Source organism: Pseudochaenichthys georgianus, chromosome 5 (genome assembly GCF_902827115.2).
Source record: "Pseudochaenichthys georgianus chromosome 5, fPseGeo1.2, whole genome shotgun sequence".
NCBI lineage: Eukaryota > Metazoa > Chordata > Actinopteri > Perciformes > Channichthyidae > Pseudochaenichthys > Pseudochaenichthys georgianus.
Window position 1 is genome coordinate 577410 of NC_047507.1, and position 25664 is coordinate 603073.

General features: G+C 43.8%; 1 protein-coding gene across 1 annotated transcript; it reads right to left on the bottom strand.

Moving 5' to 3' along the window:
* Window positions 1-166: 166 nt before the first annotated feature.
* rbl1 (retinoblastoma-like 1 (p107)) lies at window positions 167-25480 on the bottom strand. The gene is given in 28 exon segments (XM_071203245.1): window positions 167-366; window positions 3154-3272; window positions 3275-3316; window positions 3620-3666; window positions 3669-3770; window positions 4037-4124; window positions 4382-4455; window positions 4862-4925; window positions 4928-4999; window positions 5001-5039; window positions 5222-5415; window positions 8479-8548; window positions 9023-9060; window positions 9172-9249; window positions 10280-10421; window positions 11337-11501; window positions 12206-12343; window positions 13017-13120; window positions 13287-13399; window positions 15192-15358; window positions 15520-15694; window positions 16002-16066; window positions 16712-16875; window positions 17781-17909; window positions 18066-18130; window positions 18405-18608; window positions 22788-22921; window positions 25211-25480. Coding segments are annotated over 28 exon segments (3063 nt in total). The 5' UTR covers window positions 25373-25480; the 3' UTR covers window positions 167-257.
* Between the last annotated feature and the right edge of the window lie 184 nt (window positions 25481-25664).

Genomic DNA, 25664 nt, shown 5'->3' on the forward strand with positions numbered 1-25664 from the left:
TCTGCTCACGTTCTATAACCCTCATGGTCATAATATATTACAAAAAAGTCAAATGTAAAGCCTCATTAATGATAAATTAAACACTCCTAATGTCTAGATTCATCATGTACGCTAAGCTTTTTAAAGTGGGGATGATTCTGTAATTAAATGTGATGTCATTTAATGTTTTAACGTGTTCGTTAGTGACTCTGTCGCTCGACACGACGACCTGCAGGCGCTTCAGCAGGACGTCGGGGCTGTTCTCCGGACACGCCCTCTTACTGGGGGAGTCGCACGCTGATGACATCATCACGTCGCCCTCCATGGTGAAGGCCCTCTTCCTGCTGACCGAGCCCTGACGAATCACCGGTTAAGGTCCGACAACTCCTAGAGAGAGAGAGGAGGAGAGAGTTTATTAGATGTGATAACAAGTGTCTAAATCAGAAGACTAAACGACTAAAAGCCCTACATTAGCCACGCCTTTAGCTTAGCGGCGGTGACGTGAAGTCTTCTGACCGTGCTGTAGTTCCTTTATTAGCCCAGCATTAAGCCGCCTTACCTTAGCGGTGGTGACGTGAAGTCTTTCTGACCTGTGCTGTAGTTCCTTTATAGCCCAACATTAGCTGCCTTTAGCTTAGCGTTGGTGACGTGAAGTCATGTGACCGTGCTGTAGTTCCTTTATAGCCAACATTAGCCGCCTTAGCTTAGCGGTGGTGACATGAAGTCATGTGACCGTGCAGTAGGTTCCTTTTATAGCCCAGCATTAGCCGCCTTTAGCTTAGCCGGTGGTGGCGTGAAGTCATGTGACCGTGGCTGTAGTTCCTTTATAGCCCAATATTAGCCGCCTTTACCTTAGCGGTGGTGACGTTTAGTCATGTGACCGTGCTGTAGTTCCTTTATAGCCCAACATTAGCCACCTTTAGCTTAGCGGTGGTGGTGTGAAGTCATGTGACCGTGCTGTAGGTTCCTTTATAGCCCAACATTAGCCACCTTTAAGCTTAGCGGTGGTGACGTGAAGTCATGTGACCGTGCTGTAGTTCCTTTATAGCCCAACATTAGCCGCCTTTAGCTTAGCGGTGGTGACGTGAAGTCATGTGACCGTGTTGTAGTCCGTTATAGTCCAACACAGGGTTTTCCCCACACATAGACTATACTTGGGCGGGGCCGCCCAGGTATATTAACGGCCGCCCAGGTATATTTCGCGACCCATTTAGTTTTTGTTTGTTTTTTTACATTTTTTTTTTTATTCGTCCGTGACCACGACGCCATCTGCAATCGATTAACATGTGGACAATGATCCCTCGCTCCCTTGCACTGATCTCGCCTCCTTCTGGCCTGTTAAGTGGCCTGCCTCACACAGGGGGACTGGCAGTCCACATGGTGTGGCCTGCCGACATGGCCACTGTCATACAGATCATAAATCAGAGCCCTTGATTGGTCTCTGTGTGTCATTCAAGCTCGGGATCAGCTCAGCTCAGGTGAGGTAAAGGACTCTGAGTGTTTAGAAAGTTAACTTGGTCTAAGTTCTCAGTGGGTCTCAAACGGTGTGGTCACCAGTTATGTAAACACATATTAAGGTGAAAAAAGGTAAGATACACTTTTAAAACTTGTTGAGAGAAAACTAGCTTTGCTGCTGCCTCAAAGAGGAGCAGGGGGAGAGGAGGGAGACAGGAGAGGCTGATTCAGGAGCACAGACACACTCACAAACTATAAATGAACCAAAAATAAATTAATAAACAAGTTTCAGTGTGTTTTTTCATATTGGAAATGGATGTTATTGGTTATGGCCATGATTTTATGATTATTGAAATGTATACAGTTCTGTTTAATATAGGTGTTTCCATAGATCTAGTCTCTTTATTTTCCCCTCAAAATGCACCAGATTGATGCATTTAACTCCAAAATAAAAAATTAAATCTTACCGGGGGGGGCATGCCCCTGGACCCCCTAGAGGATTGAGGTCGACCCCCACTAAAAATCACATGGATAGGTTCCTAAATACATTTATAAATAACAATTTTTTTTTAAATAGTAACCCATTTCCATATGTTCATGTGTGGCTAGTAGATTTAAACTATAGGGCTATCATTATGGGCCCTGCCTGTACCTGTTCGCTCTGCCATCGCGTGAAGGGTCTGCTAACAAGCGACCAACAGAAAGGTTAATGTTGTTGCACGTCACCTCACACCCCCCCCACGCTACCACCACTACCGCTATTTCAGATATGTGGGAAACAGATATATGGGAAACACTGGCAGTTAATGGACCAGCACCAGAGGTGTTCCCATACGCACAGGTGTTGGAGCTGTTCTTCATGAAATCCCAGAAGGATGAAGTGCTCTGACAAACAGTGCCATCTTTGCGCAAAATGATTATACAGGAATGAAAAGTCAATAAATAAACATATTGTTAAAACTTTTTATTTATTTTTTTCGGGCACCCCCCCCTCCCCGCCCGCTGCCACCACCCGCCCAAGTATATTTCAGATCTGTGGGAAACACTGCAACATTAGCATTTTACTTCAGAAATAATAAAGTGGTGTTAAAAGGTGGGGTAGGTAAGTTTGAGAAACCAGCTCGAGTGCGCTAGAATTTGAAAATACACCACCGGAAAAAATCTGCCACTTCCTCACAGAGGCCCCTCCTTCAACACACACGAACGCGCACATGACCAATGAGGGCACGAGATAAGTGTGTGCCCAGATGGAAGGCTGACAGGCAGTAGGCCATCCAGTTATTTTAGCCGGGCCGGCTCAATGATTGGTCGTGCTTTTTACAGCGCCACGGCTTCCACAGATGAAATGTTTTTATGGATTTGTTGTCAAAGCACTTCAGATATTCATTGCTATCGGGATGTTAAGAGCATTCCATGGAATATAACAAAAAGTGTATCTCGAGCCGGTTTCTCAAACTTACCTACCCCACCTTTAATATGTGGAGATTATCCTGCTGAACTAAACGTGTAAGTATCATAAAGAGTTGTTTTTCACAGAGATTATTTTCTGCAATAATTAATGATCACATCCAAATCCCTCTCAGGGTCCAATACAGAAATACGTCATCGCTGCGTCTTCCCCATTGACAAGGATTCAGTGTGTGTGGTGTGTGTGTGTGTGTGTGTGTGTGTGTTGTGGTTCCTACAGGTGTGTGTGTGTGTGTTGTGTGTGTGTTTTACCTTGGAGGGGCTGCTGTTGATCCTGTATGTGTAGGAGTTCGGTGTGAGGCAGGCCGCAGAGTTCTTGTGGGAGAAACGTAGAGCGAGTGTCTCTGAGAAACCCTGCGGGGGAGAGAGGCTGAGCGCGCACCGAGGGGAACGGAGAGAGGGGGGGGGGGTCCACCTGCAAAACACACCACCACAGATTATACAACATTATCAAGTTTGTTGATTTCATAACGTTTACCAGAGGGTTCTGCTCTGCGCGGAGAAATTATTCTTTGTTCTGTTACAGAATACTTGAGAGGCTCTTTGAGCAGGTTTTCTCTCGGTGATTGTGCCGTTCTGTTAAATGTTGCCATGTATTGAGTCTTGATATGTGTCTGTTGATGTTACACATGGAGCTGCCTGGGATGCAAGTCACATTTCAGACTTGATCTGACAAATAAAGTGTTATCGTATCGCATCGTAGTTTTTCTCGTCGTACCCGGTTGTCATGGACGGCGTATCTCAGCGCGAAGCTCTTCATCTCAGGACGAAGACGCTGTTGTAGAACTGGATGAGGTCACCCGCGTTCCTCCTCTCCTGATTGGTGGTCGCGTTGGCTTCTCCTGGCGCCTGATTGGTCTTCTCTGCCGCTGAAGAGACACAGAGACATACCGAGAAGTGATTTATTTAAAAACAAGGGATACGGTTGTATAAAAACGCAATGATGAAGACTTTGAAACTATGCAAAATGTGAACAAGGCACAAAAGAGAACTCTTAACAGTCTTTGATCAATTATTGGGACAGGAAAACATTTTTGAAGACATCTGACTTGTGCCTAATGATTATTGTTTAACTATAAGGAAAAATACATATTAATATTCAGTGCTTTTTAGAGCATCTCTGTCGTGCTCTTACATTCTCCACCTGAGACAGGATCCACATCCATGTTCTCGTCAGTCACCTGCTCTCTGGGAGTGTGACGCAGTAACACACTGCGGTACACCTACACAACAGCAAAATATGATCAACAAATAACACACGGTATTATCATCATATGCTAAACCACCCAACGGTTGTTATTTAAGTTATACCAATTAACTGCAGCATTAAAGGGATGAACACAATGTTTAAATTAGTATAACTCAGTCCTTTTACTCAAGTAAGGTGTCGAATGAAGACATGTGTGTGGGTGTGTGTGTGTGTGTGTGTGTGTGTGTGTGGTGTGTGTGTGGTGGTGTGTGTGGTGTGTGTGTGACTCACATGGCTGCTGGCCTGTGGTTGGCCACGGTAACACTTCATGATGTCGTGGAAGGTGTGAGTCTCTTTGGTGATCTGCGAGGAAGAAGGGAATCGGAGAAATTACAAAAACCGCATCCAATCAAGAATAATTATAATAAGTACATTGGTACAAGTGTGGTGTGTGTGTGTTGTGTGGGTGGTGTGTGTGTGGTGTGTGTGTGTGTGTGTGTGTGTGTGTGTGTGGTTTCAAGTTTAAAGGCTGTATTGTCATATACACTTTAGCTACAGTGTAGATATGGCAATGAAAATCTGAAGTCCCAGGCTCCTCCAACAGAGCAACATGAATATATAGGACAAAAAAACAAATAAAATAGTGCAAGAGAATGTTTTGAGATGTGCAAGTGAATCCAAATAGAATAGAAATAGTACACGAAACCAGTCTATAGTAAGCGAGTGTGTTGAGCAGGAGAGCAATGCGGGAACAGTTTTTTAAATCTCACTTTGATATGATGTACACGCAGCAGAGCATCAGCTGGTCGAGGTGTCGGTCCTTCATCAGAGCCGTGCCAGTGAACCAACAGCGTGTCCGAAACACGTCCAGATCTTTCCCCGCAGCTCCGACGACACGTCCATCTTCACAACACAGATCCCTCAGACGCAAACTGGCCAGGTGATACACCTACACACGCGCACACGCACCACGCACACGCTCACACACACCCCACACACACACACACACGAGAAACATGAAACAAGAAATCTACTGAAGAAAAGTCAGAGGACGTTTTTTTAATAACTCTCGTCTGTGGATGTTTGTTTTAAGTTGCTGTAATTCAAATAAAAACCATGACGATATCCTACCTTCCTGAAGAACAGCGCGAGGGAGCCGGTGCGTCGCGGGCGTCCGCTTCCTGCCGCCGGGGGGTCAGAGGTCATGGGAGGGGGAGGAGGGGGGCGACTCGGGGAGGTGGTGAGCAGGAACTGAGCGGTGATCGTACCGGAGGAATCACACGGCTGAACTGGGATCAGCGTGATGGTGCGGTCGTTATTCAGCCCTGCACACACACACACAAAGGAGATGATGATGATGATGATGATGATGATGATGATGATGATGATGATGATGATGATGATGATGATGATGATGATGATGATGATGATGATGATGATGATGGGGCTCTGAATAACTCAAAGTCAACTTTATTGTCAATCTTTCAGTTTGTGTGTACAGAGAGAGATCAAAATTCCCCCACAATCGCGAATACAAAAATAACTAAATTACAGATAAAATCAGCATTTAATCAATAATGAAAATAATATAATAAGTAAAATATCTTAGGGCTTTTTTTATTTAATGTTTTGTATACATTCAAACCTACCACACACTTCAGGAGAGACACACTAACCCTAACGGCCCGTCCACACAGCAGCGTTAAAAAAATCTTCCAACGCTTCTCTGCCCATTGACTTTGAATGGGGTGACGTCACTTTTCGCCGAACTGCATTGTGGGAAGCAAAGCGGAGATTTCCAGGCATCTCAGGATTCAAAAGTTGAGCAATGTTCAACTTTTGAAGCTGAGCTGGAAGCGTCAGCCAATCAAATCCCGTTTATGCAAATCTGACAGTACAAGCGCTAGCCAATCAAACCGCGTGCAAGCAGGGAGAGACAGACCACCGCAGTTCATTTCTTATATCCCTAAAAATGGAGGAGAAGTTATTAATTACGGAGAAAATCACCCGGTTCTTTACGACCAGACTATTACCGGGATACAAACCGGAGGAGCCAGGCATGGAGGGAGGGGGCAGAGACAGTGGGGGAAACTGGTAGGTTTTCGCCTGTTTGGGGATTTTATATCCAGTTTACTTCGTTTTAACATCGCTATTGCTTTGTATGTCGGGGCGGGAGATTCATGTGATTGGTTGTTGGTCGCAAAAAATCCCCAAGCTTCAGACACGCCCACCTCCAAGATTTTTTTAACGCAGCTGTGTGGACGTACCGTAACACTTCAGGAGAGACACGTTAATATTATATATGTGACCCGCTCTATCGAAATCAGTCGGAAGTCGCAACGGCTCATTTCAAAATAAACGTGGATTTGCGTAAAAAACATAACTTCAGATTATGGAACTTTTATTTCCAAACTCACGATAAATACATTCTTTAAGCTTGTAAAGGGACGATGACAGGCAATCTGCTGTTCCACACGCCCCCCCCTCCTCCGGCTGACATTATGAATGTAAGGCGTATAGTGATCATAGATAACACGGCAGGGTCCGTTACAGTTTATTTTCATCTGATTTCAATTAAACAAAGTCTTGGCTTTCAGAATATTAAACTTGTTTCGGCAAATTCAGATGAAAAATACAACTTTGAAGCTTCGGCATAATTACAAGCGGAGAACGGAGTAACTTGACGTCACAGCAGGCACAACAACAGCCGGTGTTTCTCGTGAGTGTTTTCCCCGGGAAACAAACACAACACACACAAACGCAACATTACACACACACACACCATGTATACACACACACACACCATGTATACACACACACACCATGTATACACACACACACACACACACACACACACACACACACACCACCACACACACACACACACACCACACACACCCACACTCGCGAGCTTCCCCAGACCAGTAATCCAAACGAAAATATCTTCCCTCCGTAGTATTTTGATCATTTGCTGATAACCAATCAGATCGATGGATTCCAGAGAAGAGAAAACTTCGAAGGCCTTTTTCTCAAAATGATGACTCGGTGACAGTCGTTATATAACGTGACATATTTCGCTTAATATTTGGAGTACAACAACAATCCTGATATCATCAGAAAGCTAGGAATATCCTCTTTCCAGCAGTGTATACAACTCAAAATGTGTCTTCGGGTCAATGCGACTGATTTCGATAGAGCAGGTCACATATGTTTGCATTTTGGAGGAGCTCAGGTCAGAAGAATTTTCATGGGTGTTTAGAAAAGCCTGCGGTGGTTTGTGGGTGGGACCAGTCGGCTGTTTCCTTTCATGAATATATAGTGTGACTGTTACTGTATTCTGGGTACAGAACCTCGCTATCCTCTAAAGGTGAAGGTTGCTGCATTGGAGATCGATTTCACTTTATGTGTTTTGACTTTCTTTATTAATAACCCTTCGATGCCCGAGTGACTGGACCCTACACTCAGTGGGTCAAAAAAGACCTGTATTAGAATAATGTGTTTTAATATGCCATTTTTGTCATTTTGGTTAAGAAAAATCACGTGTATAATATTTAGTATTATATTTGGTTCACACTAGAAATATGTTATATTTAATTGTTCACTATTTATAATTGTAGACATTTCTTTTATATTTTGAAAAAAAAACATTTTGAATGCAAAGATCTCCGCTATTCTGAGACCCTCACAGTATTCCAGTCCCTTTCAAAACTCATCTCTTCTCCTCGTCTATCTCAAAGCCCCCCCCCCCCATCAATCCATGCCGGTTGATCACTTTTGATAGTCCTATTTGGAGTCCTTGAAAAGCCCTATATATATATATTTAAGCCTTCCGTGCAATACGAGGGGAATCGTGCAATTTAATTTATTATTTATTTATGTACATATTCCCTATCATGTCTATTTAGCCCCATTTATTGTTTTATACTGTCTGGTTGTTGCGTGTTGGCACCTTGAGTTATTGTAATGTCGTTGTACCTGTACAATGACAAAATTAAAGATCTATAAAAATATAATGCATTATTATTATTATACTGACAGGTTTCAGATCTTGCTGTGTAAAATAATCTTCCTGAGAGGTGTCACTTGTGATGTCGTCTGTGTGTCCTACAGTGAATGTATTCCTGACAGCAACAGGTGATAAGAATCAAAGGTTCCCATAGGAAAAGCATGCGGGTCATTTTGACCCACTTATGGAAGCTTGGGGTAGAAATACAAAACTACAATTTCTTAAAATGTATTCAAATGTAAATTTAAAATGTGAATGGCATGTTTTTTGAGGAATAGCTGGAATATGAAACAGATGACTTTGGGGACACCACCTCACCGGCTCAAAAAAGAGCCACTTATGCATCTAAGGGTTAATATAACAATAGACACACTTCGTCTACCTATGGTCATGAAGGATGGGTCCTGACCGAAAGAACGAGATTGCGGATACAAGCGGCCGAGATGGGTTTTCTCCGCAGGGTGGCTGGTGTCTCCCTTAGAGATAAGGTGAGAAGTTCAGTCATCAGGGAGGGACTCGGAGTTGAGCCGCTCCTCCTTCGCGTCGAAAGAAGCCAGTTGAGGTGGTTCGGGCACCTAGTTTAGGATGCCACCTGGGCGCCTCCCTAGGGAGGTGTTCCAGGCACGTCCAGCTGGGAAAGACCAAGGGGTAGACCTAGGACCAGGTGGAGGGATTATATCTCTTCGCTGGCCTGGGAGCGCCTTGGGATCCCCAGTCAGAGCTGGTTGATGTCGCCAGGGGAAAAGAAAGTTTGGGGCTCTCTGCTGGAACTGCTACCACCCGGACCCGACCACGGAGAAGAGGGAGAAGATGGATGGATGGACACTTCGTCTATGAATCATTGATCAGTTTCTCTGAAGGGAATTAGAAGTTCCTCCACATGCATATGACAACAAAACCTTTGAATCTTTGATCTTGTTTCCTACCTTGCAGAGGGATGCTGAGCACGGTGCCCCCCCCCGCCCTGACCTCCGATCCTCAGGGTGCTGCTGGAGTGAACGTCAGGCGTTTGGCGGGCGACGACAATCGACATCGGGCTCAAGGTCGCAGTCAGCGGCGCCGGAGAATCAATCGCCGAAGAGACGCCGCTTGGCGCTGCCTGCCGCTGGAGAGCTGTACCTGTCGTGGAGCGACAGCGGGGAGGGAGGCACGTCTGGAGGGAGGGGACACAAGAGTTAATAATGACGCTTTTGACCCAATGAGTTTAAAACAGAATATTCAACATCTCCAAAACTCCCCGAGACGGACATTGCACCCCCCATTGCTGTGATGCAAGTAACATTTCTATATGTGACATGTATGTAGTAACGCGTTCTCTTCCATCCTTTCTTTATAACTAGTGCTGTTGATGTATTGTGATTTTAAAAAGGTGTCTATTATCATCTGGCCGGGGACAACAGCTGGAAATTAGCATGTTGGCTGTTTGTGACAGTTGATCAATGGGGACTGTCCAAACAAACTAAACAAACAAACAAGAAGGGTAGGTGCTTCTGTGTTTTGATGAACTGCTGTCACACGTATTTTATCCCTACAGTAATACATTGAAACTGTTGGAGCTATATATCGCTTTAAAATGATTTGATACTTAAACATTTATTTTCTCGCTGTTATTATTTATAGTAAATGTATTCTTAGTTATTGTTTGTTATTAAAGTCGTTTCTATGCTTATATGTTTTGGGCACTGGGTGATTAGAGCACTAGAAGGCATTTGGTTTTTTTCAGGGTGTTTCAAGCCAGAGGAAAGGCTTGAGGAAAATAAATATAGGAAACCTGTTCATTTGTTCTATGTTAATGATATTAGATGGAATAAAATGTACAAAAGTCCTTGTCTGGACTTGCGTAAGATTCACTAACTGGTGGCCTCAGTTAATTATCTGTTTTATTTCTATATGCTGTGGGGGCGGTGGTGGCGAAGTCGATAGGGACTTGGCTTGGCAACTGGAAGGTCACAGTTCAAGTCCCGGCAAGACCAAGTCCTACCGAGGTGTCCCTGAGCAAGGCAACCGTTCCCCACACTGCTCCTAAGAATTTCCCCACGAGTGATTAATAGAAGTCCATCTTCTTCTTGCTACAGAAACTACTAAACACCTCAAAGTCAACTTTATTGTCAATCTTTCAGTTTGTGTGTACAGACAGAGATCGAAATACCGTTTCCCACCATCCCGACCTCCCGACCTCTCACCTTTGCGTGCGCTGCCCAGGCCCGATCTGAACTCTTTGATGCGGGGGTGGATGATGGGCGAGAGGGCGAGCATCGGCAGGTGAGACTGAACTCCACTGGAGCCAGGACCTGAACCCGTGTCCAGACTGGAGGAGAAATTCACCTGGAGGGAGAGAAGAAGAGAAAGTGAAACAAAGAGAAAAGACCGTGATGCTGGTTCTGATTAGTGCAAAACGCTTTGGGTAAAAGAGTCTAATGAATGAAATGTTTTAACTACCGTACTTTTCGGACTATAAGCCGCGACCTTTTCCCCCATTTTTTTTTTTTTTTGTACAGCTAACGGCCACTAGGGAACCTCCTAATCTATGGGTTTTACAGGTAAAATTAACCACCTTTAACTCTACGGGCTCTATGACCGGTCCGCGCCCGCCACCTCTAAGCGGCGGGCTCCAGCAGGAAAAGCTGGAGGCCAGAAAAGAGTGAGACAGGTAGCACGCCAAAGTAAAAGTGAAACCGAGAGACAGAACGAGAGGCAAGACAGACGGACAATTTAGCTGCTGCGGCTTATATGCAGGTGCGCTTTATAGTCCGGAGAGTACGGTGCAGTTGTTTTCAGTGCAAAGAGGGGAAAAGATAAAGACATTCTACCATGTTGAAAGAAGTTGATTTTGATATAGAAACATTTGCTTATTTATGTGTGTGTGTGTGTGTGTGTGTGTGTGTGTGTGTGTGTGTGTGTGTGTGTGTGTGTGTGTGTGTGTGTGTGTGTGTGTGTGTGTGTGTGTCACCTATTATATGAAAAGTGTTATATGAATAAAGCTTTATTTTTATTAGCTTAGGCTGAATGGGTGCACGTCATCTATGCTACTACTTAAATAATGCTTATATGATTTCTGTTAGATTTAGAATTTCTTTGGAGATCTGAAAACCCAAAAGCTTGTTTTCCTGAGGAGCTGAAGTCTGTTCGTCTTAGTGGATTTTTACTTTAGACAACACCGATTGTATGAGAGTGTGTGTGTGTGTGTGTGTGTGTGTGTGTGTGTGTGTGTGTGTGGTGTGTGTGTGTGTTCCTGCTGACCTCCTCCACTGTGGGCACTTTGTTGCCTGCAGCCTGCAAGACGCTCCAGAGGGCAGAGTCTGCGCTCCAGGCCCTGCTGTCCAGCACCTGCTCCTCGATCAGGTTCAGGTGCTTCACCATGTCTCTGGAGAGACCTTCCTCCGAGCGGATGAACACCTCGATCACCTGCACACACACAAACACAAACACACACACACACACACACACACACACACACACACACACACACACACACACACACACACACACACACACACACACACACACACACACACCACACACCACACACAACAACACACAGGAAAAACACACTTAGTCATGTTCAAACTAATACGTAAATGAGACAAACGGACAAAGTTTAGCTTTAAAGGAGGGAAAACGTAAATTAGTTTGTATCTTCATATTTGACATATTATTTACACTGTGTTTAATGAAGGTTAATTAACAGTTTTAGTCTGATGTGGTCAGTATAGGTTAAGCTAATGCATCTCATGAATTATTTGAGCAAGGTTTGTAATGCCCTAGATAAACTGGAGATTTATAAGACATATATATATATATATATGTGATTAATACCAATTTCTGGGATCATTTGAAGCCCAAACATGTCAATAATGCGGTGGTTAATATGTGTATTTTATTTTCCTAAGGTTATCAAGTCTCGTTTAAAATCAGGAGCCGAGTTAAAAACACGAAATAAGGACACAAACAAATCGAGTTGTCCTTTTAGTCTTTTGAGTTCAGTCAACAAGAGACAGGCAAACCCAAAGAACTAAACACTGAAGTGTGTGTGTGTGTGTGTGTGTGTGTGTGTGTGTGTGTGTGTGTGTGTTGTGTGTGTGTGTGTGTGGTGTGTGTGTGTGTGTGACCTTAAAGAAGTAGAAGGGTGTGAGTTTGAAGATGTTGATGATCCAGGGGAAGGTCCTCTGGGAGCTGTAGGAGAACAGAACGACCTCCAGACAGCACGCCATCAGAGAGCAGTGGAACATGTCCTGCTCCAATAACACCTGAAACACACACACACACAAAAACACATTAGGAATTCATTTAGTTTGTTAAACACAACAAAGGATCACAAAGCACTTGCACACACACCTGGAAACCCCTCCTTAGTTGTTGTAGAAAAAGAAAGTAAAAGTGTACCACAAATATTTTCATTTTCCAATTCAACATAATTTTGGTCAATTATTTTTTCTTATGTTTTCTTTTATTCTTAAATTATGAAATAAAATATTTACAATATAATTAATATACATTGAACAAAACTAGCTATTCTCCATTATTTTAAAAGGTCTTCAAAACATGTTTAGTTGCGTCCCCTTGAATCAAACACTGTTTTTACCGATTTTAATTAATTGATAACTTGCTTATATTATGACAATATTGATTCTTGTTTACTTAATGACGTTTTTTATGTTTTTATTTGTATTTGTTAAGCACCCTTGTTTAACTTGTCTTTAAAAGACTGATATATAAATAAAAATGATTAATATAATATATAGACATGCTTGGGAACTATAAATATGAAATATGGATGAATGAATAAGGACAATAATATGCATTTAAAAGAATAGAAAGTACCCGTCAGTTAGGTCTATTTGTCGGACACATAAAGCAATAAACGTGTGTGTGTGTGTGTGTGTGTGTGTGTGTGTGTGTGTGTGTGTGTGTGTTGCTTACACTCATGTCTTTCCCAGGCAGGCGCTTGGTCTCCTGCACCATGACGTTCTCCAGGACTTTGTAGTAGAGGATCTCTGCCAGCTTCAGACGATTCTCTGCAAAATCTGAAGACAAGAGAAAGTTTATTTATTAAGAGAAGCGATTCTGCTGTGTGTGTGTGTGTGTGTGTGTGTGTGTGTGTGTGTGTGTGTGTGTGTGTGTGTGTGTGTGTGTGTGTGTGTGTGTGTGTGTGTGTGTGTGTGTGGTTGTGTGTGTGTGTGCGTGTGTTACCTATATGAGAGCCGGGCATGTCCGCGGAGTCGTTGGTGTAATGTTCTTTGAACGTCTGTCCGAGGGTCTTGACTCTGGCCAGCAGCGACTCGGTGGGATTTCTGGAACACGACCTTCAATAAAACACACACACACACACACACACACACACACACACACACACACACACACACACACACACACACACACACACACACACACACACACACACACACACACACACACCACACATATAGACATGTACACACTCATATGTGAATGAAGACAAACCGACACAGTTTGACTTTGAAGGGCAGAAACGTAAAGTAGATTATTATCGTTCCTATTTGACGCTTAATTCATTTATATGGTGTTTGTTGACAGCTAAACAGAGACATGGAAGATTGCAGTTCCTCAGTTACGTCCTCATCGTAATGTCAGTGCAGTCTCTTTCCTCTCACCTGACGAACTCTCCTTCACTTTCATTAAAGAGCCCCCTTTTCTTTGGTCTCAGTGCACGTTCCCTCTTTAGGGAAAAAAACTAAATCAAGAATGTAGCCACGGTTCAAATGTGTATTTTGTTATTTTTTAAAGAAAAATGTAGTTATCCAGAATTGCTTATATTGGATATACTATTTTTCATTTTCCTTTAATTATTAACTCTATTGCACTTTTTAGGTATTTGTATTTTAATGTCGAACACACTGGTCCTGTAACAAAATAATCCATCCATCTACCCTATAAGAAATACTCTGCTCCATATCATGATTTAATGGCTTTTTAACCTCGTGTTTTCACTACAGGAAAACGACTAAACAATAACGCCCCCAACTGCTTGATCAGCAGCAGAGACGTGGGTTTCAAGGCTTTATCGTCACGTGCACATTAGCTACAGCACAGTCCAACTCAAGGCCGGCGGGCCAAATCCGGAACTAAGTAGGAGATACTGACAAAGCTTTACCAGATCTACTTAAGATATGCAAAAGGAAAGCCACCAAGCAGAAGTTATGTGCAAGAAAAATAACAGGATGAGAATAAATATCATCCATTATTCACGATGTCTATGCCGGTGGCTTTTAACGCTGACATCTTGAAAGTCACTCTCTCCCTTGTTGGGAATAATAATGGCAAAACATGTTTTTTATCCAGAGCTGGGAAAAGCAGGCGATAGAAATGAAAAGATATATCATGTGTTCTTTTGTGTCTTACATTATGCTTAGACCACACATGTGTCAAACTCGAGGCCCGGGGGCCAAATCAGGCCCGTGGTGGATTTAATTTCGGCCCGCAGGATAATTTCTAATTCCTATTAGATCTGGCCCGCCGGTATATTGCACGCACACCTTCCCTCCATCCTGAGGGTCTCCTCCGCTCAGAGCCTGAGCCCACACATTGATGACCTTGCCCCCGAGATGAGACGCCAAGTGTCTGAGCTAGCATCTCAGAGCAGCACACTGAGTTCAATGGATGCTTCCTTCTGCACTTTCTCTCTCACGACAACAGGGCATGTTTGGTTTCTCTCTGAGGGGAATAGTTTTGTTGAAGCTGTTGTTGGCCTGTGGGGAAATGTACTCTGGAAAGCTGCAGATAGAGCCATGAGAAACGAATGCAACTGATTATTTAATGTTGTTTTTATAGGCAATCATTTAAGCTTTGATAGTTCCAGGTTTGATATGTGCAATAAGTTCATTTCAATAAGCATTGAACCAGTCCGGCCCTCCACTAGTACCCATTTTTTTATTTTGGCCCACTGTGTGTTTGAGTTCGACCCCCTGGGCTACAGGGTAGATATGGCAATGAAAGACTGAAGTCCCAGGCTCCTCCAACGGAGCAACATGAATATATATATATAGGACATAGAACAGATAAAACAGTGCAAGAGAATGTTTTGAGATAAAATAGAAAAGAGTGTATAGAGACTCCCACCTGAAGACCTGCAGCATGTTTTCGCTCGGCGCCGTCCTCAGACCGGACACCATGCTCTGCAGCCGGCTGACACTCTGCGTTGCCGAGGAAACGGGAGTCACGAGCAGATCCTTCTCCTTCAGATACACCCGCCCTGTGAGAGGGGTGGAGGGGGCGAGAGAGGCCGACTGCAGAGAGAGAGAGAGTCAAGTTATTATGTTGGCACGCTAGAAAGGACTTCCAGGTGAGAGTCAAGTGTTTGTATTTTGGAATCTGTGTGTGTGTGTGTGTGTGTGTGTGTGTGTGTGTGTGTGTGTGTGTGTGTGTGTGTGTGTGTGTGTGTGTGTACCTTCTCCACGTGTTGCTTCATCTGACTCTGAGCGTTGTTTCGGCTCGCAGACGTTTCCTGGACGGTCTTCCTCGGCGTCCCGATTTCCTCGTCAGCGTCCGCGCCGAGAAACACTCGCTCGTCGAAATCTCCCACCGTCAGAACGTACTCCTCATACTCCCTGTTTATGGCTTTGCTGCAAACAATACACACACACACACACATACACACACACACACACACACACACACACACACACAGTTATGTACTGTATGCTTGACTGAACTGGAGTGCTACCATCCAGGTCTCTTAAGTGGTTTATTGGCTCAAAAGAACACGAGTATACGGGGTGAATGAAAGATAAATGTTTGAGTTTATTCACCGTTACGTTTTCCTGGATATTCAAACATTATCGTGCGCCATGTTTCTAAAGCACGTCAGAGCTGCTTTGGAGAGCGCTATGCATGTATTGAATGCTCCGCAGTGACCTCTGATCGACTCACTTGTTATCGATGAAGCTCTGAGGGTCCAACAGCTCGGTCAAATTATCCTCGTTTCCTCTCAGGATCTGATCGGGGGAAAAGAGAGTAGACAAAAGCAACACAAAAATTGAATTGTGGGGGAATGGAAATGGAAAGAAGAAAGGAGGTCACTTATATTAGAAACATACTTTAATATAATAAAGTAGAGGATATAAACCACGGGGTGTTTCTCAATGTCGAGGAAGGCTGCTCCAGAGCCACTATTTCAAGGATGCTACGTCATCGAGTCCCGCCGAAGGACTGTTCCAATGTCCAGGATCCTTGGAATTCTACCGAGGACTGAATCCTTCGTTGCGGGAAATTTCGAGGATGCCCCAGTGTATCCTCCGCGGACTTAAAATCCCCACAATGCTTTGCGCACGGCCCAATTTCCCAAATCTTCGGTGGAACATTTAAGGCGTGGCCTCTGATATGACGCACACTTGCTAGCCTGTTCCACTCTTCGTTCTCCGAATGCCAGGAAGGATCCTTGCCTCGCTTCTGAAGGACCTGTCCTACCAAGGAAGCGTCCTCGACATTGAGAAATACCCATGGTCTATAATATCCACTATAAACTCGGACACTGAAATACACAAACCTGGATGGTAGTGTGTGTGTGTGTGCGTGCGTGTGTGTGTGTGTGTGTGTGTGTGTGTGCGTGTGTGTGTGTGTATGTGTGTGTGTGTGTGTACCTGTTTCTGGTACAGTTTCTGGATGTATGGTTTGAAGTAGTGCTGTTTGATCCCCTTGGCCTCGACCACCAGGCCATCATGCAGCTCACAGAGACGCTCCAACACACAGGGGGGGGGCTGGTCCGGAGACACGTGGCCGTCAGCGCGGTACAGAGCAGGCAGGCCTACACACACACACACACACACACACACACACACACACACACACATTAATAAAGAGCAAGTACACACAAACTGTACATTCTTTTAAGTTTTTTACTAACGCTGTAATCCTGCTGTTAATCCCTATTTTGATGTAACAGTAATCTGAATAGACACATGTGTATGAGTGCATTTTAATGTGTGTGTGTGTGTGTGTGTGTGTGTGTGTGTGTGTGTGTGTGTGTGTGTGTGTGTGTGGTGTGTGTGTGTGTGTGTGTGTGTGTGTGTGTGTGTGTGTGTGTGTGTGTGTGTGTGGTGTGTGTGTGTGGTATATGTGAATAACTTTGGATTATTTTGTGTATGAGAGATTTTTACATAATTTATGTTTGTAAATTATTTTGGTTTCAGTTGTGTGTGTGAGAACGGCATTTCTGAATAATGTCGTTAACGGCCCCTCGTATAAATACTTTTTTTTGTATGCAACTGGTATGCGCACACACTCTCTGTGTAACGGAGGCGATCTTTGGGCCATAGATCTCGGCCTCCGTTACGAATTGTGTAGCTTTGTTGGCGGCGAAGTGTATGTAGCGTGTGCCTCTGTCTGTGTTTTAGGTTGTCCGTCTCTGTTTGCTGGTTTTATGTTGAAGTGTTCCCTTCCCCCATGGCTGTTGCTGTTGATTGTGTGCACCTGGTGCCCTGTATTGTCCCCCCCCCCCCCCGTGTCTAATTGCTGATTAGTGTGTATTGAGGCTCTGTTTCCCTGTCTGTTAGGTAGCTGGTAGTGTGCTGTGAGATCCAGGATTGAGGCCGAGTTAATAAATGCCCACACCGGGTTGTATTTTGGACGTTCTGCCTCTGCCTCCTTGCTTGGTCGGGACTCTCAATTGTCAGCTCCACTGTACCTCTCTCTGTCTCCCTCTCTCTGTACCTCTGAAGGTGGGGTTGATGAGGTCCTTCCTGTTGGCGCAGAGCAGAGCGTTTCCGAACACCAGGTCCAGGCAGCAGAGCAGCAGGTGGTACGAGTTCACCAGGTCGTCTCCGATCATACGGAAGTTACCTAAAAAACACACAGCTCATAAACACAAACTTCAAGTATGGCACAAGTATACTTATTTGTTTAGTTGACTGAACAAACAATTGCAAACACTGCAACTTCACCGACGTCAGTAAAGTCATACCGGAGCATTGTGGGTAAGGTTTGGTGTCGTGGTACCTTTTGTGTAGACAAACAGAGTCCAGCAGAACTTGAACACATCGCTGATGTGACACGGCAACCTCCTGCAGAGCAAACAGAGGGAGAGAGAAGTCACACAGTTAGAAAGGGTAAGTGTGTGTGTGTGTAGCCATGTCTTTAAAATAGAATGACATGTTGTGAAGATGTCGCTTTATAGAAACAATACAAAATAAGTGTTTGAGCGTTTTACCTGAAGACATGATGGAACAGGCTGTGTGTGTGTGTGTGTGTGTGTGTGTGTGTGTGTGTGTGTGTGTGTGTGTGTGTGTGTGTGTGTGTGTGTGTGTGTGTGTGTGTGTGTGTGTGTGTGTCTCGTACCTGTGCTTCCTGCTGCGTGGCTGTCGAGGCGGCTCCCCCCCCTGCGGGTTTTGGAACATGTCCATGAAGATGGGCTCAAACTTGCGGAAGATGACGGTCGAGACCTCGAAGTTCCTCTCGAGTCGATCCATGCGCAGCCGGAAGTCCTGAGAGAGGCTCGACATGTCGGCCCACTTCCTCATCTTCGAGAAGAACTGGATCAGACTGAGGGGGGGGGGGGGGGGGGGGGGGTCAAACAGAAGCCACACATCACTACACAGTAAACCCCTCCTTCATGCTGCTTTGAAGTGCTAGAAGAAACTAGCTGTGGTCCGATACGCGATATTGTTCGAGACATTCGAGAGATACTTTGTTTAAACATCAGTTACATTATCACTGAAACATGTGATTAAATATCATGACGGGATTCTGTGTGTAGGTCGGAGTCTCTACCCCGCCACAGTATTTCCTGTCCATATTGCGATTTAGATAAAGTTTTAAATAACGATGCAGCCTTACAGCGAGGACACTGAGGGCCCGTCCACACTACAGCGTCGAAAACTCCAATCTGCCCATTCACTTTCAATGGGGTGACGTCACGTTGCCTCGCTTTTTCGCCGAACTGAATTGTGGGTAGCAGAGCGGTCCGTCTCCGCCGTCAGAAGTTGAACATTGTTCAACTTCTGACGCCGGAGTAGCCAGCGCCAGCCAATCAAATCCCGTTTCGGAAAATCTGACAGCTCAAGCCGTAGCCAATCAAACCGCGTCTAAGCTGGGAGAGATATCCCGCCGTTCATTTCTATATTTCAAAAAAAGTCGGAGGAGAAACTAACTATCGCCATAGCAAATCACCCGGTTTCGTATGACCAGACCCTCTTCACCTACCGGGATACAGACCGGAGGAACCAGCATGGAGGGAGGTGGCAGAGACAGTGGGGGAAACTGGTAGGTTTTCGCCTGTTTGGGGAGTTTATATATATATATATTGCTCTCATAAAATCCCCGGGGTTTTTTGCTTTGTATGTCGGGGGCGGGAGATTCATGTGATTGGTTGTTGGTCGTGTTGCTTGAATAAAATCCCCAAGCTCCAAGATTTTTTTGAAGCTGTAGTGTGGACGCTCCGTCACACAAAGCATCTTTTGGGGGGAATTAACGAGCTTAATGTGTGGCTTGAATAAAAAGACAGTGATTTCAATTTGTCGGGAAACTTTTAGACCCTCGGGGCTACATTTATAAACATGTGAAGACTTTAAACTGCCCCTGTGTTTATATATGTGTGTACTCTTATAATGTATATGATGTGTGTCTAAAGGTTTTATGAAATGTAAGGCTGTATATGTTATCCAAACAATAGGTACAAATGGTTGATAATTAGTTATAAGCGCTCGAGGCAGCAAATCCGTTTCATATTTACAATTTAAATAAAGGCAATGCAAATAAAGGGCGAGGAGAAAGCCCGTTATTAAATCCTTAATAAATATAATAGTTGCAGTTTCAGTCAAATCCACAGTCCTTGTTCTTGGACAGACAAACACAAACTATTCTTACACACTTTTTAGTAATACATTGTGATTAAAAACATTATTTTGGAGAAAACTAACAAGACGTTGACTGAAGCTGAACTTCAGATGCCTCCTCGATATTACATTATCAAATATAATGCTTTGTTCACTGAGAACTGCAGCTGCACACACACTCGTCTGTGCTGGATATGGTGTGTGTGGCACATGTTGTGACCCCTCCTTTCTGTCGTGTGATTACAGTGTTTCCCACAGATCTTAAATATACTTGGGGGGGGGGGGGTGCCCGAAATGTTTTATTTTTATTTATTGACTTTTCATTCCTGTATAATTATTTTGCGCAAAGATGGCACTGTTTGTCAGAGCACTTCATCCTTCTGGGATTTCATGAAGAACAGCTCCAACGCCTGTGTGTATGGGAACGCCTCTGGTGCTGGTCCATTAACTGCCAGTGTTTCCCACAGATCTGTTTCCCACATATCTGAAATATACTTGGGGGGTGGTGGTAGCGGGGGGGGGGGGGGGGGGGGGGGGGTGAGGTGACGTGCAACAACAGTAACCTTTCTGTTGGTCGCTTGTTAGCAGACCCTTCACGCGATGGCAGAGCGAACAGGTTCAGGCAGGGCCCATAATGATAGCCCTATAGTTTAAATCTACTAGCCACACATGAACATATGGAAATGGGTTACTATTTAAAAAAATAAATGTATTTATAAATGTATTTAGGAACCTATCCATGTGATTTTTAGTGGGGGTCGACCTCAAATCCTCTAGGGGGTCCAGGGGCATGCCCCCCCCGGTAAGATTTAATTTTGGAGTTAAATGCATCAATCTGGTGCATTTTGAGGGGAAAATAAAGAGACTAGATCTATAGAAACACCTATATTAAACAGAACTGTATACATTTCAATAATCATAAAATCATGGCCATAACCAATACCATACCATTTCCAATATGAAGAAAACACTGAAACTTGTTTATTAATTTATTTGTGGTTCATTTATAGTTGTGAGTGTGTCTGTGCTCCTGAATCAGCCTCTCCTGTCTCCCTCCTCTCCCCCTGCTCCTCTTTGAGGCAGCAGCAAAGACTAGTTTTCTCTCAACAAGTTTTAAAAGTGTATTTTACCTTTTTCACCCAGTTAACTTTTTATTTATTTATTCATGCATATTTTACTAATCACATTACATTTCATTTAACTGACGCTTTTATCCAAAGCGACTTGTAATGACTGATTACAGGGACATCCTCCCTGGAGTAACTGAGGGCGAAGTGCCTTACTCAAGGGCACACTAGTGGTGGTGTTCCTCGCGGGATTTGAACTCACAGCCTTCCGATCTTCAGCCCACCTCGCTATCCATTAGACCAATCACTACCCTCTCAAATGGAAATATGTGTTTACATAACTGGTGACCACACCGTTTGAGACCCACTGAGAACTTAGACTAAGTTAACTATCTAAACACTCAGAGAGTCCTTTACCTCACCTGAGCTGAGCTTATCCCGAGCTTGAATGACACACAGAGACCAATCAAGGGCTTTGATTTATGATCTGTATGACAGTGGCCATGTCGGCAGGCCACATCATGTGGACAGCCAGTCAGTTATGAGGCAGGCCACTAACAGGCCAGAAGGAGGCGAGATCAGTGCAAGGGAGCGAGGGATCATTGTCCACAAGTTAATCGATCGCAGATGGTGTCGTGGTCACGGACGAATAAAAAATTTTTTTTTTATAAAAAATTGTTAATTTAAAAAAAAAAAAAACTAAATGGGTCACGAAATATACTTAGGCGGCCGTTAATATACCTGGGCGGCCCGCCCAAGTATAGTCTATGTGTGGGAAACCCTGGATTATGGTTGCAATGGGGCGGAAAGTTTCCGGTACAGTTCCGGAAAGTTTCCATGTGGAATTTTGTAAATATTCGATGCAAAATTACAACAAAAAAACATGACATTTCAACAGATTTTTTTTTTTTTTAATGTTTAAGTAGAACAGAACACGTTTTAATTATTTTATTGAATAATTATTTGTTTCATTGAAGAACGAAAACAGGAATGTTGAGTTAAATAGTATTCATCCCCCCAACCCCACTCATTAAAAAAGAACAAAAATGCACCCACAGAGCCCCGTTCACAATGTTAAATAAAAAGAGCCCTTCTCCCTCCACACAGTCCCATCAAACATCTTCCTTCAAGCGATGCATTCTGGGTAAACCCTTTCAGTCAGCGGGCTCTTCCTGGGCCTCATCAACATCACACTCTTCCTCTGCAGCGTCACTGTGCAGCCTGCTGAGGAGGCTCTGTGTCCGTCCGGCTCAGAGACCCTAAGGTTTGCCCGAATGCCAACCAGTTGTTCCACCCTCACAGCTGCGAGCCTGCGGCGACCTTTGTGTGGTCTCAGTAGCCGTGCGGTGAGCCGTGTGCTACGGCATGGATCTTCAAGTGTACTTGAATGGCATCTGTTTGTTTTAGTCAAGATGATGCTTAAATATACTTCCCCCAGCTATATTTAAGTTCCCTACGAAGAGCCGACCTTCCATTTAGAAAATTTCCAGTTTATTCCCATGGAATGTTTCCATCTTTGAAAATTCCCGGACGTTGGCAACCCTACATGTGATGTGCTACATGTGACATGTAGTAACGCGTGTTCTCTTCTATCCTTTCTCCTCTCTCTACTTGTCTTTCATCCTTTCTTTATAACTAGTGCTGTTGATGTATTGTGATTTAAAAAAGGTGTCTATTATCATCTGGGGACAGCAGCTGGAAATGAGCCATGTTGGCTAAAGCCAATGGGGACTGTCCACGACACTAAATAAACAAAACAACTGAACTGAAGGGTTTGTGTGTGTTTCATGTCTTTAACATCAGGCACGGCAGAGACTCACCTGAGTTTGGCGGTGCGGAGGATCCTGGTGAGAGACACGCAGTTTCCCTCCATCAGTCCTTTACCCACGGTGGGAGTGGAGCCCTTCCTGCAGGCAGCGTACAGAGAGCAGGCCAACCAGTGCACCACCTCCCCCTGCACGCACACACACACACACGTTAAAACAAGCGTTACGCAAGATATGAACAGGAAGCTCGCCAGTCACCTATTGTTAGAAAAATCTCCCTGTTCCCCGGCTTGAGCTTCGGCCTCAGGATCCGTGTATCTGTGATCCTCTCCAGAGGGGAAGGAGTCATCACATACAGAGACTAGTTCCTGAGCAGTGTCCTTCACATGCTGATGTCAAGAGAGGGAGTCACAGTCACAAGATGGAGGAATGCCGGGTCTTCTAGGTAATCATACATGCTGTCATGAACACAGCTACAGTTGAGATACCTGTGTATCTTCCCAGTTATGATAATAAATCTTTATTCATACGGCACTTTTCATACGGCACATGCAGCTCAAAGTGCTTTACAAAATGGCGACATCACACGTTAAAAATAAACAAGAAATTCACCTCAGATCAGATGTTAAGACCTTTACAGATACACGCAGCGCAATATAACATTTAAGAGAAACAAGGAGGTCAACTGTAGGATAATACAAATAAAATAAATAATGATTTCTCTCCGACAGATAAGACACAAGACGAGTGAGTCGATATGTTCACAGCAATATGAAACACTATAAAATAATCCCCCCAACCCCAGCGTTTTTGAGCACCTGGAAAAGCGCTTTGAAATGCAATGTATTAATCCACTACACACACACACACACACACCTTAATGTGCATCAAAGTTTAGATCGAAAAGCAGCTAAATATTTTAAGACCACGGAAAAACAACGACCCCGTGACTCATAGTTCTGCTGCATCTGACGAGTGGCTAGAAAAGAGAATCTTAAGGAAACAAAGATCAAAACAAGACCTATCACATATCAGACCATCAGTTTTAGAAAGGAGACGATAAAGGAAAAAGCACGACCACGTTCTTAATCAAAATATGTTCCTTGCCACCACTAGTGTCCAATTAATTGTTAGGAATATCAAACTGGTAAATGTCACTTTGTAGAATGACACAGGACCAAAGCCGATGTTAGCTGACATGTAGTGCCATATGTCCCCTCATTCCAAACCCTACGGAGAGGAGTTGTGACGACGTGTTAGTAAAGTCACTTTGTGTTCAATAACACTCGTTGAGTCCCTGGCACTGTGTTGCCAGATTTCACATTATCCTTAATCAGAGGAATCAATAACGAAGATAAATGGCAGCCCTATTAGAAAAGAGCTTTGTTATAAAATGCTTTCAATAAAAAGGGGTTTTTGCTAAATATCACAGAAAGTGAACGTCTTTAGATTCAAATATAAAGTAAGCATTCATAAGTGTTTGTGTCCTACGGTGCTCTGCAGACGTGAGCAATGTGTCAGTAAATCATAGTGTTTTATTTATATTTAGCATTATTACGCTGCAAAATAACGAAAGTTAGCAGTGTACAAAATGTTGAGTGATTGGAGGAGAAGTATACAGTTGTTGAGTAACAGTAGTTATTATTTACTCAGATTAAAAACATTATTTAACATATTATTAAGCAAGTAAAGAAAGAAAAGTAAATGAAACCCGGTGACTGTAGTCATATTTAATCATTCTTATGTTTTTGTTGATTTATATTTGGTTTCATTAATCTGCAATCTTCTAACTAAAGTGAGCCAAAGGTAGTATAATAACTAACATTATAAAGTAGGTAAACAAAATAAGATTAGAGGCAAACACACGTGTCAGCTGAAGCCCTTTAACCCAGTGTGTGTGTCCCAAACAACACAGCTAGTCAGTCGTATTTAATTAATCCTAATGTATTTGTTGAGTTATATCTGGTATCATTCATCTGCAATATCATAACTAGAGTGAGCCAAATGTAGTATAAAAGAAACATTATTAAGTAGGTACAAATGTCAAAGTGTGCGTTATTACCTTAAATCCTAATGTATTTGATGAGATGAATATTATTTATCATTCATCTGAATCTGCAAAGTAGCTACGTATTCATATAGTGACTGCATTAATACACTAACATCTAAGTGTCACAACATAGAAAATACACAAGTCAAGTACAACTTCCTGAAAATGGTATTTAAGTAGAGTAGTTAAGAACCACTGAAAACATGATTTACCGTTATTACGTAGATATAAACAAAGAGATTAGACATGACAACAATGGTCAGTCGAAGCCCTTTAACCCAGTGTTTATGTCCCACGCGGATCTCTCTGTTTACTTTACAGCAGGATAAAAGTGACGGGCAATTCACTAACTCTGCAGCCCTGAGTTTTACACACTAAAATGGGGTCTTTAAATACCCCCAGAGGTTATTTAGAGGACATTACTGACCTCCAGGGTGTATGTGTTCCAGATGGCAGTGAAGTTCTCCAGTGTTTCTGCGGCTGTCTGCTCGTCCATGTTCAGTTCCTGGCACAGAGTCTCCAGGCTCCTCCGAACCGAGCTCTCCTCCATCCTGCCCGACTCAGAATCGGACGACTCTTCGCCCCGCATCGGTAAAAACTAAATAAAACTCCAATAAAAAACCCCAAAACAACAAAACACGACAACAACTCGCTTCTCTACCACGACGTCCCGAAGCACTTCCGCTTACCATACCCACAATGCACTGCGTTGGCGCGAAAACCGCCGGGCATCGACCAATCAGAAGGCGTGGTGGGCGAGGGTAAAGCGTCGCGTCTCGAGAGCTGTTGTAAACCAATCCCCTGCCTTCTACTGATCACGTGCAAACAGCCAACCGTTACTTAGCGACCGATGCTGACTACGGGTTCCACACCGGAAACAC